The sequence below is a fragment of the Barbus barbus genome (assembly GCF_936440315.1).
Source record: "Barbus barbus genome assembly, chromosome: 22".
NCBI classification, from domain to species: Eukaryota; Metazoa; Chordata; class Actinopteri; order Cypriniformes; family Cyprinidae; genus Barbus; species Barbus barbus.
Window position 1 is genome coordinate 3,047,054 of NC_136750.1, and position 16,458 is coordinate 3,063,511.

Below are 16,458 nucleotides of genomic sequence, written 5' to 3' on the forward strand. Positions count from 1 at the left end.
TCCCCGTTTAAAACAAAGTTTGAAAAATAGATTTAAAATCATGTGTAAAGCCACTGAGACAGCATGCTGTTGTTGCACATAAAATATTAATGTTTAGAACAGTGCAAATACAAACATCATTAGAAACTCATAGTTCAGCATCACACACCATGATATGGGTTAAAATGAGAGCCTGTATTTATCTCCAAAACGGTGCCAGTTTTAGCATTTTGCAATAATGAAATAAGAATAACTAAACTTGATCATTTAAGTTACAATTTTAACATAAATGCACATTGTTCTAGAAGGATGGCATCATTCCATACTTTATATACATTTAATTATGTCGATAAAACAATTTGTAAGGAAAAATGCATTAAATAGCAAAGTATTTCTGGGGAAACTTTGCTGAGCCGCGGCGGTCTCGGTGAATCAGCAGCATCCACAACTGAATGCAACAAAAAGTGTTGAACTTGAGAATTGTTTATGCGCGAGTGCACTTGCTAAATGAAGGTGGATTATAATAATACATTCAAATATCAAAATAACAAAATATCAGTTTGAAATATAAGAGGCAGAGACATCTGAGATATTAAATATATTTAGTATTTTTTTTCTTATGAGTACAAAATAAATGTTCATTTCCATTTCGATGTCCGTATATGCAGATTCCTTTTGTCTTTTACATTTGACCAGTTTTCTACCCCTCCCAAACGCTATTTTGGCTGACAAGTAAAGTCCAGGTGAGCTTCTCTCTCTTCCCCTCAGTCATTGTCCTCCTCTGAGGCCAGACCATCTGTTTGGGTGTCACGGTCAGGAATAAAGCTGAACTTTGCAGGGACAGACGTTTCTGAGTGTGTGAGAGAGAAACACACACCAGGAGTGAGAAATGGAAAAACTAGTGCTTCCCTTCATCAAGTACACTTCCAGTAATGGATATTTCCTTTTCATTTTCACAAAACCAAACGTCTGCCAGGGAAAATAACAGACTGTCATCCTTAGGTGAATGCTTTAGAGAAAACAAAAGTGTCTATATCCTGGCGAAATTGGCCTGTTTTGTCACAGGCAGGAGATGAAAGGAATGTGGCGCTTACCAAAAATAAGCTTTCCATTTAGACAGACGCAAGTATTTACACAAAGCTTTATTTATTCTGACCCACACACACATTTATAGATATCTAAATGATAGCAAAGTAAACATATGTTTCCTCTGAAGCTAATTATCCCTTGTGAAAATGTACATTTTTTAAGAGTATATATTGCAGAAATGTAATGAATTTAATTGCTTAATTGCTTGTGAAATGCAACTAAATTAAATATATTATAGTTTGAATTTATAAAAAAGCTGATTTGTAAAGTGCTTGATTTGACCTACTTAAGTAGGACTTCTGTTGTCTTTAAAATATGATTAAAGTGTTCTGCCGAATGTAAATATACTTATTAGGAAAAATAATATAGTAACAATTTAATTATTAATAATTATTAGTATTGAAACTTCTATGTCATGTATTTAGTTGAATTATATATTTGTAATGATGAATTTACAATTTAGTGTTTAAAATGTATTAACTTTAAATGCATTGATTTTACATGTGCTTTAGTATGTTAGTCAACACATCACTAGCCGGGTTTCCAAAGTTGCGAGTTTAACTTCTGTGCAAAATTGGAATATCGCATACAACATTTGCGAATAAGCACCGTTTCCATCCAACGAGTCAAAAGGAACAAAATTGTCACTTTCTGATAAACTGGCACTAAATATCACAAAGACAAGTAGGAGAAGCCACTGAATATAATAATTGTCATGTATAATAAATTACCTGCGCTTCAGAGTGAGCGTACGGAAACAGTAAATGCGGTCATTACTTCCGGAGGTGGAGTGGTTTAAGACAGTTCTGGGAAGCAATTATACGGAAATACTTTGACGGCAGACTTTGCTCAGGCATTTCAAAAAGAACAAAACATTAAAGTGTCAGGATTTCTATGAGAGAGGACTCAAATGCAGGATAGAGTTGGCAGTTTATTAATAAAACAACAGACAGGACAAGAGATGGTGAGGAGGGGAGAGAACACAGTCCCGACAATAGGCAGGGAATGAATGACGACAGGCGGCCTAGGTGAGCGGCCACAGAGTCCAGTCCAGGATGGCAGACCACCAGAGAGCAGTGAAGGCAGCAAAGCTGGAGGCCGGAGGTTAGCAGCAGTGGTCAGACACTCCACACTAGAGATGTCACAGGCTCGGCACAGGCCTAGCAGCGTGGTAGACCCAGGGAGGAGACCGGTTGCCCAGCCTGCTGGACAGGACAGAACAGGACAAAACGAGACGAGACTAGACTTGGGACTGACGAGACTAAATCTACAAACAACAAGGTAGGGAATAAGCGTTTTCACAGGACTGGTAAGACAGAGCAAACAAACACTGACGTAGCACAATGAACTGGCAAAACAAGAGGGAAAGGGAGAACAATATAAAGGACAGGAGAACATGAGGAACAGGTGACAACACTCAGACAAACAGGGACTCAACAAGGGGAGAACGAGAGGAGCACATGTCAGACAATAACAAGGACAGAGCCATGTGCTCAGACACAAAACAGACATGGAAACATGAAATACAGACAAGACTGACAAGACAGTGAGGGCGGGATCCTGACATAAAGATGCTGTGCAACAAGATCGGTCTGCTGGTTAGTCAGGTTATGCCGTCCCATAGCGCAGAGTCAAAAGAATTTTTAATGCACATGGAGGAATTTATTCGCCAAATGTGTTTCCATCTCCCATTATTCGCATTAACCCTTTTTTGCACAAATCAAAAACCACCTCAAGCCAGCGTAAAAACATTGTTGTGAATTAGGAATTTTTTTTTTTTTTTCGAAATTTGGCATTTCCGTCACTCTTTTCTGATGCGATACTTCAAAATGCGCATAAAAACATTTACTTCTTTGTGTACTTCTTTAAATCATGGCAAAAGAGCATTAAACCATGATAGAAATGTACTTTAAACTTTTACTTTGACATTATTGCAAAGTGCCCTTTTTAAAAGTTAACTTACACATGTTTAGAAATTTAGTCATGAAAGTATCAAAGAGCAAATAAGTGGCCTTTTATTTCATTAATATTACACTTCCAGGTTTTAAAATGAAAAACAACTCAAGTGAACATTCAATACAATTAAGTGTGCTTCTCTTTCACATGGGATATGACAGCTAGTTTTGGACCGGTTTAAGCAGTGTGGAGTGGAAGCAGAGTTTTGGAAACACTGTTGTAATTTCAGACAGTGGAAGGTGTGGTGTGTTTAAGAAATCATCTTGTTTAGTCTGTAAATCATCTGTTTAGTCATCATCCTCTCAGTTTGGTTTGGTGCCACTAGTAGTGCAGAAATGACACACTGCGGCTTTAAATTCTGTTAAACAACTCTGTGTTGACCAGCCATTATTTAAGGCTTCCCTGGCCTAAAGGCATCCAGCGATTAGTCTCAGAGTGAGACAGAACACTCAAAGATTCATAGGCATAATTAAAATGTAAATGCCGAACATCTATTCTAGAAACCTCTAACCGGCTTTGAGTGAAGCGTCAGACCGTGGGCTGGGTGTTCGGTGCCTGAGACGTGGGTGTGAGCTTTGAGCTTCAAATGTCCTCTACCCTTTTCCATTTTGTCATGAGCGTGTTCTAGGTTTACAAACGGTGCCAAAGCATGACGGGAAATCTGACGGTGTTTCTGGGAGCGTTGTGTATGAGTAACGCTCATTTTCTCTTCTAGTGCACAAAGTGTCCCGTGTGACGTGAATTTGGAGCACATGGCCAGGTTTTCCATGATCCAGCAGCATTCCAGAGGGGACAGACTCTACTGGACTCGTTGCAGTAAAAACACTGTTTCCTAGATACTGATTAAATCCAGATTAGGTGTTGGAATATTTGGGTATTTCCTGTATTTAATCAATAAGAGTGATTGAGTTTAATGCGTTTAGGCAAAATCATGATGTTGTTTTTTTGCGTTTTAATGGGAAGCAGATGAAGTCTATAGAAAGTTCCAGTGCAGAAAGCCACTATTAGCCACTAAACACACTGTGTTTGTCATGAAGGCTTATAAAAGCAAGTGACTTCAGTCAGGGTAGATGCCATATTTAACTAACTTGGTATATCTTGAGCTTGAGAGGATGGGAACAACAGCAAGCATGAAGTTATTGTTATGGCATCAAGACACATTTCAATCCGATCTAGATCAGACTTCTTATAAGTGTTACATTATTCATGTATAACTGTGATATGATTTAGACTTCTTTGTTAGTACATTAGTGGCTCCCTGACCGAGAACTTCTTCTAAAATAAGTATATCGGAAATATTTACCCTCCTTTTTGAACATAGACGTGAAAATGCACTTAAATGGTTGTAATTCATGAATGCTTTGGAATACAGACATAAGTTTGTTCTCTTTTTAAAGAAGAAAATCAGCAGATTTGTGCATAGATTAAAGTTTAAGTTTAGGATTGAAGTTAGATTAAAGGTTTAAGTGTGCTGCCAATAATTTGTTTTTTATAAGAAATAAACCAGGGTAAATGTCCAGTCACCCGGCTGAAGTGCATTATTCACATCCTTCACTGTTAGCATTACAGCTATCATGACCCCCACAGGCGTTTGTCAAGGACGAGCTGTGCTGGTATAACTGCAGTGTAAATGAGACGACCCCGCTGAGGTTACGGTGACCACCCATGACATTACGCATGAGGATTACGCTACATTATCCCACAAAAGCACCGTCTTTAGTCTGAAGGAACAGCAGTCCAGTCAGAAATATCTAGCATGTATGTGTGTGTGTGTGTGTGTGTGTGTGTGTGTGTGTGTGTGTGTAAAACGTAGCAGACATTTGGCTGATGAAATGATTTTGATTAAGGGTGTGCCTGCTGGTAGAGCTGTTAGAGTACTTGCAAAGTGTATTTTAAAAACTGGGAATAACGATGTTGGAAGCTAATAAACTTCGTAACAGATGAAGGCTACAGATGATCTCACCGAGGAACAAGCTCTGAGTCTTCAAAACAGCAGATGGAAAGTCTGTTTGTGTGACTTTAACGCATTTTGCATGTCATTTCTGTCCATCCAACACATTCAAGTGTGACCGAACAATCATGCACCATTCTAAATCATCTGAATCATTACAAATGTATTTATTTATTTGGAAAGAAGTGCATTTATTTACGATGCAATTCATAAAGCTGTTTATTTATTAAAAGGTATTATTATGATTATTATTATTTTGGACTATATTGTATGGAAGCCCATTTCCACCACGAAACAAAATAAAATAAATGAATTAATAAGTATATAAATAAACATACAAACCTAAATGTAATTGCAATTTTTTACACAATTCTGGCTTTTTATGATTCAGTTAATAAAGCAGTTTTTATTAACTGAATCATAAGTTATTTTATAATTATTTTTATCATTACTATTTTATTTTATTCTTTATTTATTTGGAATATATTTTATGGAAGCACATTTCTGCCACAAAATGAAAATAAAAAGGTAATGGCGACTTTTTATCTCACAATTTTTCACTGATTCATTTTAAAAAGCTGTTTGTTTTAGCCCATTTCTCCCATGAAAATAAATAAATAAAAAAAATTATTAAGACTTAAAGAAGAGCATTTATTTGTGATTTAATTCACAAAGTTGTTTATTTATTTGAGTTATTTTATAGTTATTATAAAATATAGTTTTTGAGCTTGCATAATATTGTATTGGTTTCTCCTCACACAGAAGGATACACACATATATTAGTTTTATTGTTGTTGCTGTACACTTTTTCTCACCTCATAAACTCTCAAACATATCCAGCCAAGCTTCCAAAGAAACAAAAATACTGTTTTGTCTGTTAATTCTGGCACCTGTCTGGAAGCGCTGTAGAGATGAATATGTCTGTGTTTTCTCATCGGCGACGGCACTTTATCATGTGTCAGAGAGAATCAGATGATGTGTGCTGCATGTCAGCAGCGCCCATGAATTTATTTTCATAAATGAATTGAATTGAGTTCAGTTGAGATGTAAGACAGGGCGAAGCAGCATCAGGGGTCCGAGAGTGTTTACACAAAGAGTTCAGCAGTTTTTAAAGGGACCATGAGCAAAAAGGACTATCCTTTCTCTTTTGAGATAAAAAGTGTCATGTGTTATGTAGATGTAGCCTACATTGTTATCAATGCAAAGCTCCTTCCCCATGCAGTCCACATAGATCATTAATAAAATTAAAAAATAAAATTCATTCATTTGGTTTTGACATTACTTCGCATATTTGCATATCATTGCCTATTGAGTGTTCAGAAACATAGCCTGTCATTGTGAACTGTGCATGACGTCACAACAGATGTAATTTACATACTGAGACTTGTAAAAGTACAGCACATGTATTCATTTGATCCAAAGTGACAGTAAAGACATTCATAATGACACAGGAGAGTTCTATTTAAAATAAATGCTGTTCTTTTAAATGTACAATTCATCAAAAAAATCCTAAAAAAGTAACAATAGTTCATGAAATTATGACATTAAAAGACTCAGTACTAAGTGACTATGTAACTCAGTAACACAGTACTAAGTATCAGACTTAGTACTATGTTTTTTTTTGTTGTTTTTCTCACACACACACACACACACACACACACACACACGTGTATGTATGCTGAATGACAATGGAACATAATATTTCACCTATATTTTGACATTTAATTATCACAAAGTTACCTGAAACATTAAAGCAGACACTCTACTTGCATTTATGTATGTATGTTTTTTTTTGTGTATATAAAATCACTTTTGTAAATTGTATTTGAGGACACAAAAACGGGACGTCCCATATATATCATAGTATATGCAAAAATAATGTTACCCGTTTCAGCGCTGAAAATAATAAGAAATGTCCCTTAAATAAAAAATAAGTTGAAAATAGCAGCAAATCTGCATATTAGAATAATTTCTGAAGCTGCTGAAATTTCAGCTTTGCATCACAGGAATACGTAACATTTAAAAAATGTTAAAATAAAAACACTATTTTGTAATAATATTTCACAATATTACTGTTTTACTGTATTTTGTATCAAATAAATTGCGTCTTTCAAAAATATCAAAAATTTTACCAAACCCCAAACTTTTGAACAGTAATGTGTAAAAGTAACCAGATGTAAATGTAAATAACATAGAATCTCCAACCATATATTATTTTTTATCTGATATGTTTAGTACAAGCTGTAAAGGTACAACATGCTTAAACAAAGCCTTGATGTTAGTTAATGGCAGTTATTGATTATTCTGTTAAATTCATCAGGAAGGCTGTTTCAGGGTTCAGTGTTGCTTTACATGTCAGCAGTTGTCCCCCACAGACAGAGAGCTCACGTGAGATCACGGATAACAAGATGAGCAGCATTAAGACATCTTAGCTCTTCTTGATCTTGTTCTTAATGTAAGACTCTTAGAAGTCAAAGGTTTTGAGTTTAGACCATTGCTAATGTAGAAAGACTTACGCTGGACAAAAGAAAATCAGACATGCCACCGCAAGCCTGATTTGCTTTTGTGCCAGTTCACGAGGACAGTTAATTTCTTATCATATGTAGGTTAAAGAGGGATTGTTTTGTAGTACTGTATCGAGTTTAGAAGCTGATGTGTTGGCTTGTGCTGCAGATTGAATTATGAGATTATTGCTTATTAGCAGTCATTGTTTTGACTAGTTGGCAATCTCCTTTGCTGCCTTTGTGCTCTGAATGCAATCTAGGGCTGGATGTGGTCGTACATTATATTTGCAGGGTTGAGGGCTTAAGGATGTTTAAGGGAGGTTTGAGGTATTGGTTACTGCAGTGTTGTGACTAACACAGGGGATGCTTTCTATTGAGTGTGAATTTACTGGAGCACAACTCCCCCTAGGGCATTTTCACAGAACTCTCTCTCTCATATATCCATTTCATTTCCATTATCTTTTGTTACATTTCCTCTAAAGAGGTAGTTCAGTCTAAAGGGCAGTTGAATGCAGTGAATTGACAATTTAAACACCTGCAGCAGAAGTGGAAAGAGAAGCAAAAGAAACCAGGACTTGACTGTTACTCGCCTTGAAGACTCTTTCACTCACATCAGGCCTTCAAACAAACCACTTAATGCATGTTATTTGACTTCCACATAATAAATGTTGCAGAATTGTGCTAAGTTGTTACGGAGCAAGATGCTGTACACAGTAAACAGTGAGAATAACCTTGAAGTTTGAATACTTTTAACAAAAATATTGTCCATTATTAACATTCTTGATGGCAATCCGTTCGTCGGTTTATGTGAACTCCAATAATGTCTTGTTTGAAATTTGATTGTTTGTGGCACTGTGGAAAGAATAAAGAACACATCAAATGCGTACAGTTTTCAAATCCAACATCATATCACTCTTATTTTCAGCCTCAACTGAAGTATAAAGCAGACCAATGTGTGAAGCAGTGCTATTAAACCACCTGGCAGGCAGTATGCTGGATATTTTTGCTGCTGAGCTTTACTTTCCTTGAAGGAGGATGAAATTAAAACAGCTTTCATTTTGTTCTTTGATTTCTTGCCAGCTTGTTCCAACACATTATTATGTCCATCCGTAACCGGTAGCAGGCGAGGAATGACTCAGCAAGCTGAGCTAGAAAGTGTCTAAGGAAATATGCAGTCAGAGGTCTGAGCATAGAGACACACTTCTCACCTCTAGGTCTGGATGTGCAAAGAGGACAGGACCGGTGGTTATAGCAGAGATTTAATCACACATTTCTGAATTCAGATTTATCAGCACAGAGCTAAACCAGTAAGAATGCCCCCAGTAGACTTAATCTGGCCAAACACATACCGAATGAACCAATATTGTGTCTGCTTCTTCTCAACACAGACAATTAGGAAAAATCATCAATAGTGATCAGTAAACCAATGGTGGGTTTCAGTTACTGATGCCAATAAGCTGGCTGATGATATGCTAGTATATATTTAAAATCACTACATTAATTTAAAATCCTTCAAACAATATTTAAAAACAGAAAATGCAGTATCAACTGAGAAAGTTGTAAGGTATATTTTGACACAACTTTGTTAATCAGCCTAGTACTGGCCAATGTCTATCTTATCAATATATTATGAATTCAAAATTAAATTATTCATGTTTATATATCCCTTTTTTATAGTTTCTAAAATATTTTTAGTAGAACTATTTTTTATAATCTTTCACCAAACTGTCTGTAATGTTGATATAAAAAGCCTCACATCTGAATAACAAATAGTCAACCAACACCTGTCATGTTTTCTGTAAGTCTCTTGAGAAAGCTTTGATGAAGCATTTTGACAGAGAGGAAATAGCTAGTTTAAAATCAAGTGAAAATTCTTAACTTTTCAATGTCACTTTCACAAACACTTGTATTTTTCTTTTGTTACTAAGCTGTACCATTCCCAATTAATTCAACTGAACTTCAGAGTTTAATACACACACACACACACACCTGACTATGGAGATCACACCAGATGATGGAGGATACAAGCAATGCATTAAAAAATCATGAGCAGGGCTGACTGCAGGGGAGCTCCATGCTGCTTTTTTGCTGACTCATTGTTTTAGTTTGGCAGTTCACGCGCAGAGACAAAGAGCCATAGCAGCAGAGTAATTTCTCTAATTCTTCTCACTGCCTGCAGCCTATTGAGCCCTTTGAGACTGTAGAGCTGAAACTCACCCTTAATAAGAATGACTTCTGGATATACCCTGAAGAGACCCATGCATATCTCATTTGGGTTCTCTCATTAAACCTCAGAATATGTGCAGATACTACATATCAGCATTTCCACATTATGCTAATTAAGTTCTTACTGTTTGAAGGACAACGTGTGTAGGTGCAATATGCTGTAAAATAGATGAACCATACACTTTTATTTATAGATGAAATAGGAGATGAGGAAACATCATTTGCCAGACTCAAACTCAAGCCACTCATATCAGCATCAAGGCTTTCTGAGCATGTGTGTTAAATGTGGCCAGATCTGACAAACATCAAGTGTTTGTGGCTTTGAAGCTTTTTTTATAATTCTTGAGGCTTTTTATTACTGTATTCTTCAGACAGGATAGTGGAGCGATGACATTAAAGTATTGGGTAGAGAGAGGGGAGCAGGATTGGCATAGGACCTTGAGATAGGAATCGAACTCTGGTTCCTGTGAGCTCAGTTGCACTGTATATGTCCACGCTCTAATCACAAGGCTATCAGTGTCGAACCTTAACAATAAACTACAAACATGTTAGTTTGAACATCCAAAATGCTCACAAAAGTGTCAGACTCAAGATATCCACATTAGCTTTAGCATTACAGATCAGTGACTTGGATCACTTGCGCTAAAACTGTTAGCTAGCTCTTGAAGACAACATACTGAAGAATATTTGGCTTTAAATTGGGGCAACAAACTTCAAAAAATGTTGGTTCGAACATCTAAAATGCTAAAAAAAGTATCAAACTCAAGTCATCCACATTAGCTTTAGCATTAAAGCTGAGTCTATTGGAGCTCATAAGCTAACTGTTAGGCAGGTCTGGAAAATAATGTACTAAAGAGTTTGCTTTCAATTAGGGCATCAAAGATAAAAAAGAAGGTTTGAACATCTGCTGTCAAGTGTCAGACTCTAGTCACCCGTTTTAGCATTAGCATTAAAGGGATAGTTCACCCAAAAATGAAAATTTGATGTTTATCTGCTTACCCCCAGGGCATCCAAGGTGTAGGTGACTTTGTTTCTTCAGCAGAACACAAACAAATATTTTTAACTCAAACTGTTGCAGTCTGTCAGTCATATAATCCAATAATTCAATCCAAGCAGCCGAATCCTTACCCATCTTCAAGAAACGGCTAAAAACTCATCTGTTCCATCTTTACTTGACCCTCTAACTCTAGCACTCTCTATTCTAATTTAATTTTATCTATATGTCTTTTTATTTAAAAAAAATAAATAAATAATAATAATAATAATTATCTGTACTGCGTTAGGCTAACCAAGATTTGTAATAGCACTTGCACGTTGTTGCTCTTTTGTTGCTTTTGATTGCTTCTTATGTCCTCATTTGTAAGTCGCTTTGGATAAAAGCGTCTGCTAAATGACTAAATAAAAAAAAATAAAAAAATTTAAATATATAATGGCAGTCAATGCGACCCATGCTTTGAGAGTCAAAAAAGCACACAGACAAAACCAAATTAAGATATCTGTCGCGCATATACATCTCTCATTGTTTGCATACGCCACTCATGAGTGACATATACGCACGACAGATCACTTCCGTGCATGCGTCTACTATACCAGAGCACGTTGACACATCACGCGCTGGCTGTTGTGAACGCGCTCAGGACAAGTTGGACATTGCGGTGGATCAGAGGTATAAAATGATACAAATACTGTTCAGCTTCTTGCATAGAACGATTGTTTTGTGTCTTAAGACATGAATGTATTGTCAAGAGCCGCAGGGTTTAATTTGTTTTTTTCTGTGTACGTTTTTTTTACTCTCAAAGCCGTGGGTCCCATTGACTGCCATTGTATGACTGACAGACTGCAACAATCTTTGTTTGTGTTCTTCTGAAGAAACAATGTCACCTACATGTCACTGGATGCTCTGGGGGTAAGCAGATAAACATCAAATTTTCCTTTTTGGGTGAACTATCCCTTTAAAGCTTATGTGTTGGAGTTCATATACTGACTGTTAGGCCACATTTTCAAAAAGCAATGCACTGAGGAGTTCTTGGATTTGCATTTTGACAACAAGCTCCAGAAATGTTTGTTTGAGCATCTAAAATGCAGACAAAAGAGTCAGACTAAAGTCATCTGTATTAGCATTAGCATTAAAGCCCAATGTATGGGAGCTCAAGTACTAACCGTTAGGCCACGGCTCTGGAAAACTATGTACTGGTGCATATTTGGCTTTACTTTAAGAGGCTTCAGAAAGGTTTGTTTGAACAGCAGGCTAAAAAAATGTCAGCCCTAAGTCGTCCACATCAGCAATAGCAGTGAGTATGTGCATTACGGTTAGATCACAGCTCTGAGAACTTTCTGAGTGTACCTTTGTGGCTTGCATATTGTAATGAAGACGTGTCGCGGTCACCTAGCCACATGCCCTGGTGGACTCCGGAACCGTAAATCGGATGCATTACAGCCCATTGACTTTGTATCATGACGCAGTAGGACCGGTGTTTTGGCACAGGTGGTTGAGGACAGTCACTCATGCATGTCAGTCAACTAATACCGAGCCGTACTTTGCCAGCGACACGTGTCACATGCATTCTTAACATGACATGATGATTGCCAAATGAGCACAACCAGACAAAACCCATTTAAAATGGCACATCCATCAATCCCAAGCTCATTCCCTTCCCTATTCCCGTGGGTTGAAAAGCTAAACTGAGGAAATGTCATAATATTTACAGAAGCAGAACGTATGTGTATGCTGGAATCATTTTAGCAACAGTTGCATACGTAAAGAGTCTGCAGCTATTTGTGATATTCGACAGCAGATTAAGTGTAATGTTATGCTAATGCCAGAGCTCCATAAATATCTGTTGGTTTTGCACATATAAGACTGGTGAAGCTGCGAGTATGCTTTATTGTTTGTCTTGCAAGCTCCTCTCACCAGGTGGAAGAAATTGCGCATCTCATCCTGTTCATCCCTCATGGGACCTAACTAGTCTGCAAATCCCCACGACGCCTGTCTGTAATGCTACTCAAGCCTCCGGCAATGTCCAGCAGCCAGCAGTAAATTAGCCAGGATCGCTGTGGCAGAAAAGACTCTGGGTTCATAGAGGCCCTGTCTGAAATAGCATACTTGATGTGGACTTGCCGTTTTGTGGTGCATTTGTAAATAGTTTGAAAATGTGCCTATCTGGGATTTTAGGACTTTGCTAACCTTCCAAAGTTGCACTAAAGTATTTTTACACGCTGCTGCAGTGTGTTTTGTTAGACTGAATGATCATTTCAGTCTTGTAGTAGAACTTTATTGTCGAAAATTTAACCTGTAAAAAATGTTGAGTACTTTAAAAACAACATGAAATGGCATTCACAACGCATGTAGCTTCTGAATCGTATTCCCATGTGAAACATTCAGTGAGAAATTGTGAAAAAGAGGCTTTTTATCCACCAGGATTTGATTGGATCATAATGGGATTTGATATTATTGTTTGAGATTATTTGTATCCGCCCAAAGGCCTTAATTACATCAGCATAACTAAGAGTTTAAGGTTTGGCTGGTTAGCATGGTGCAGTTAGCCCCTAATTTTTTTTCATAAGAATAGCATGACTGAATTAATCTTCACAGAAAAACAACAAAAGGTCATTGAACATTGAACCTATACATACAATTCACTGCAGTTTCCAGTTTGAAATCAACACAAAGTAACAAAATACAACAAATTGTTATGCCTTTTCGCATAAATTATGATTATGGTGCAGATTATTGATTAATAAAGACTTATTTTGTGCAGTTTCTTGCACAATGCTATGTTACGCCCACAAAATACCATAGTACGTGATTTGTTAACAAATTAATTTTAATGTTTGCATCACATAACCAGCTCCATATATTTGCCTTTTCTGGCATAGTAAAATTGCTTGGTAGCGCACCCAGTACAGCATTAGACTTGTGATGTGCAGCACTCGGGTACTAGTCCTGGTAAAGCTCAAAGACTTATAGAAGCCAGCTAAAATGGCATGGTTGTTTCAGAAAATATGTTTTGATCTCACATTTGTTTGTCTTAACACTCGGTTAGAGTTAAGTGCAGATGCTATGCGATTAACATTTCATGATATATACCATTGTGTGATCTCATGGACATGTTGTGCGTGCTTCTTTTTCTACAGTGCTGTTGAGTTTACTCTCGGCAAGGGCTCAGACCGAGATGAAGCGGGTTGTTGGGGACAACGCCACATTGCCTTGCCATCACCAGTTCTGGCAGTCGAATGGACAAACATTGGACATTGAATGGCTCCTGCAGAAACCCAACGTCAAACAACGTGTGGTGAGGAATATTTTGCTTTTTATGCCCTCTCAAAATTTGTCTTGTTTACACTCATTTTCTCTTGTTTATTTTATTTCAGTTTCACTTATATTTTGTTCTATGGACACAAGTTTTGTTTTTGCATCTGTCCTTCTGATCTCCTTCCAATCACCTCATCTTACTGTGTACTTGTGAGGTGATTTTAGCCGTACAGATACAAGTGACTTTATTTTGGATTTGTGAATGTTAATATTTTATTCTCTATATCCTGGAGAAAATTTCTAGCCAAATTACTTGCTATGTAGTTTGTTCAGGGTAATGTTGTGTTGCACAAATTGTACAAAAACTGAGTAATACTTTATTTGGATAGCTCACTTTAGACATTGAACTAATTTTAAGTAACTTTTCAGTCATTAGAATATTAGTAGACTGTCTGCTTAATATCTGCTAACATTTTATTTTGATGGTCCCCAACATACATTCGACTTATTACAAATAAATTAGCAAGTATTTGTTAAATTATTCAACTAACCCTAACCTAAAAGTCTACTAAAACTACTAAAAATGACAGTTAACGTAGTTACTAATGAATTAGTTGCCGTAGTTGCAAAGTAACATATAGAATTTCTAAAGTGGACTATCGAAATTAAGTGCAACCAGAAATTATTTTCGAAATCTTTTTTGGCAAGTTGTAAGACTACAGTTCAACTAACCTGGTTTATTTTTCAGTGTGTTACTAATGTCTTTTCCCTGTATTAGCAAAATATGCACAGTTTGACGAAAAAAAAAAAAAAGGAAATATTATTATTATTAGTGCCCAACTTGTTATAATCCTTAAAAAACTGAGAAAAGTGAACGTCTACCCTTCATTAAAGATTTGATTCTGTTTGTCAGTACTACCATGGGAATCTCTCAGAACAACCTAACAACCACCCAAAACACCATAGCAACCTAGTTTTAACTGTCGTCTCTCTCAGAGATACAGCAGTCACAATGGCTGCCTTCATGGTTTCACGGTAAGAGGTTTGTGAGCACAGTGCTTCTCCCGTCCTGTCACAGGTCTGAATCAGCTTTTTCTACACATCTCTCTTTGAAATACATACCCATCTGTATCAGTACACCTAACAGACGCTTCGCCCATCTCTCTTCTCTCTCGCTCTCGCATAAACACATTCAGATAAGAGCTTTGTCTTATCTGCCTGAAGTGAGAATCTTTCAATGTGAAACGAACATTGTTTGAACACAGCTTTGAGTTTGGTATCCGTTATGTATCAGTGCACCATAATTCATCAGGGGGAAGTCAATACGTGCCAGTCAGGCGATATACTTTCAGATTAATTTAATTATCTGATTGCGATAAGGCTTTTTATTCCCCCACATAAGAGACATCTTTTTCTTTGTTTGAATGTCAACGCAGATCTGTTCGTAATCAATTGAGATTTCATTTCAGAAGACAGAAAGGCCTGAAACTCGCATCAGAGTCTGCGAAGCCTATGGGACGGGTTGCCCATCACATGTAATATTTATGATGTAATAACATTTGAGCCGGCATTAATTAAAATCACATGTCTGAAAATTTGATTAGGAATCAAACCGAGCCCCTGGCATAACGAATAAGTCATTCCTTTGTTCCACTGTAATGCCTGTGCAACTAGAAGCGTTCGGCTTGTCAACATTTAACCACAGCTTGTTTAGTAATGTGTAGTAGACTCTAAAGGATTTTCTTCTCAAGATCATTGTCGTTAATGGCAAAGGGTCAAGGTTTACGTAGTCTCGCGTAGTCAGACCTTCAGACTGACGGCTGAAGGTCTGGAATAGATGCCCGCTTTCATTGCCCGCCCATGCCAGTCCATGAGGCCGCTTGACCGACATGTCAAACAACCAATCATAGTTCATTTAGTTTAGAGTCACGTTTCGGGGCGTGGAAATGTCTCCACAATAACAAACCGGTGTGTGAAACTCTCAGATGTATTTTAAAGATTATATGCCACAAACTTTAAATATTTCCCATACTTTTGAAAATCCAGAGTTTAGTTGACCCTGATAAGTGTTTGTCGTCACATTTGTAAACACGGTGGCTTTCTGTGCCATCTTTGTTTCCCGGCGGACCGAAAATAAACGCAACACTCGCGTCTCCCGGAAATCCGCTTTAATTCAACCAGTCAGATGACGACTTCGACATTCCTGAAGTGTTTCCAGAAAAGTGTGCCATATGCATCATATATTTAGCCAACGTTCTGTGAGGCTGAGACTAAGGTTTACATGGTTAACGTGTCCCAGTTACCCCTGCTGGTAAATGCCTTAACTGCACCATCTTTTTCCACTGATGGCCTATCAGTAGATTTTGATTATCTCTGCTCACCAAAGCTGCATTTATTTGGTCAAAAGTACAGTAAAAACAGCAATATTGTTATTAAATTATTACAATTTAAAACTAGATGTCAAGACCATGATGTTGTCCTGAGAAAGCCTGAACTAAAAG

General features: G+C 37.2%; 1 protein-coding gene across 2 annotated transcripts in view; it reads left to right on the forward strand.

Moving 5' to 3' along the window:
• The window catches only part of LOC306888461 (CXADR-like membrane protein), an 86,857-nt gene that overhangs the window by 48,962 nt on the left and 21,437 nt on the right, over positions 1 to 16,458 (forward strand). The window contains exons 2-3 of one of the 2 annotated variants that reach the window (XM_079446780.1): positions 3,740 to 3,840; positions 13,840 to 13,997. In XM_079446780.1, coding sequence (XP_079302906.1) covers positions 3,777 to 3,840; positions 13,840 to 13,997 — 222 coding nt within the window. In that variant the 5' untranslated portion in view covers positions 3,740 to 3,776. The remainder of the gene's footprint in view (positions 1 to 3,739; positions 3,841 to 13,839; positions 13,998 to 16,458) is intronic. The other variant, XM_079446781.1, reaches the window with a different exon arrangement.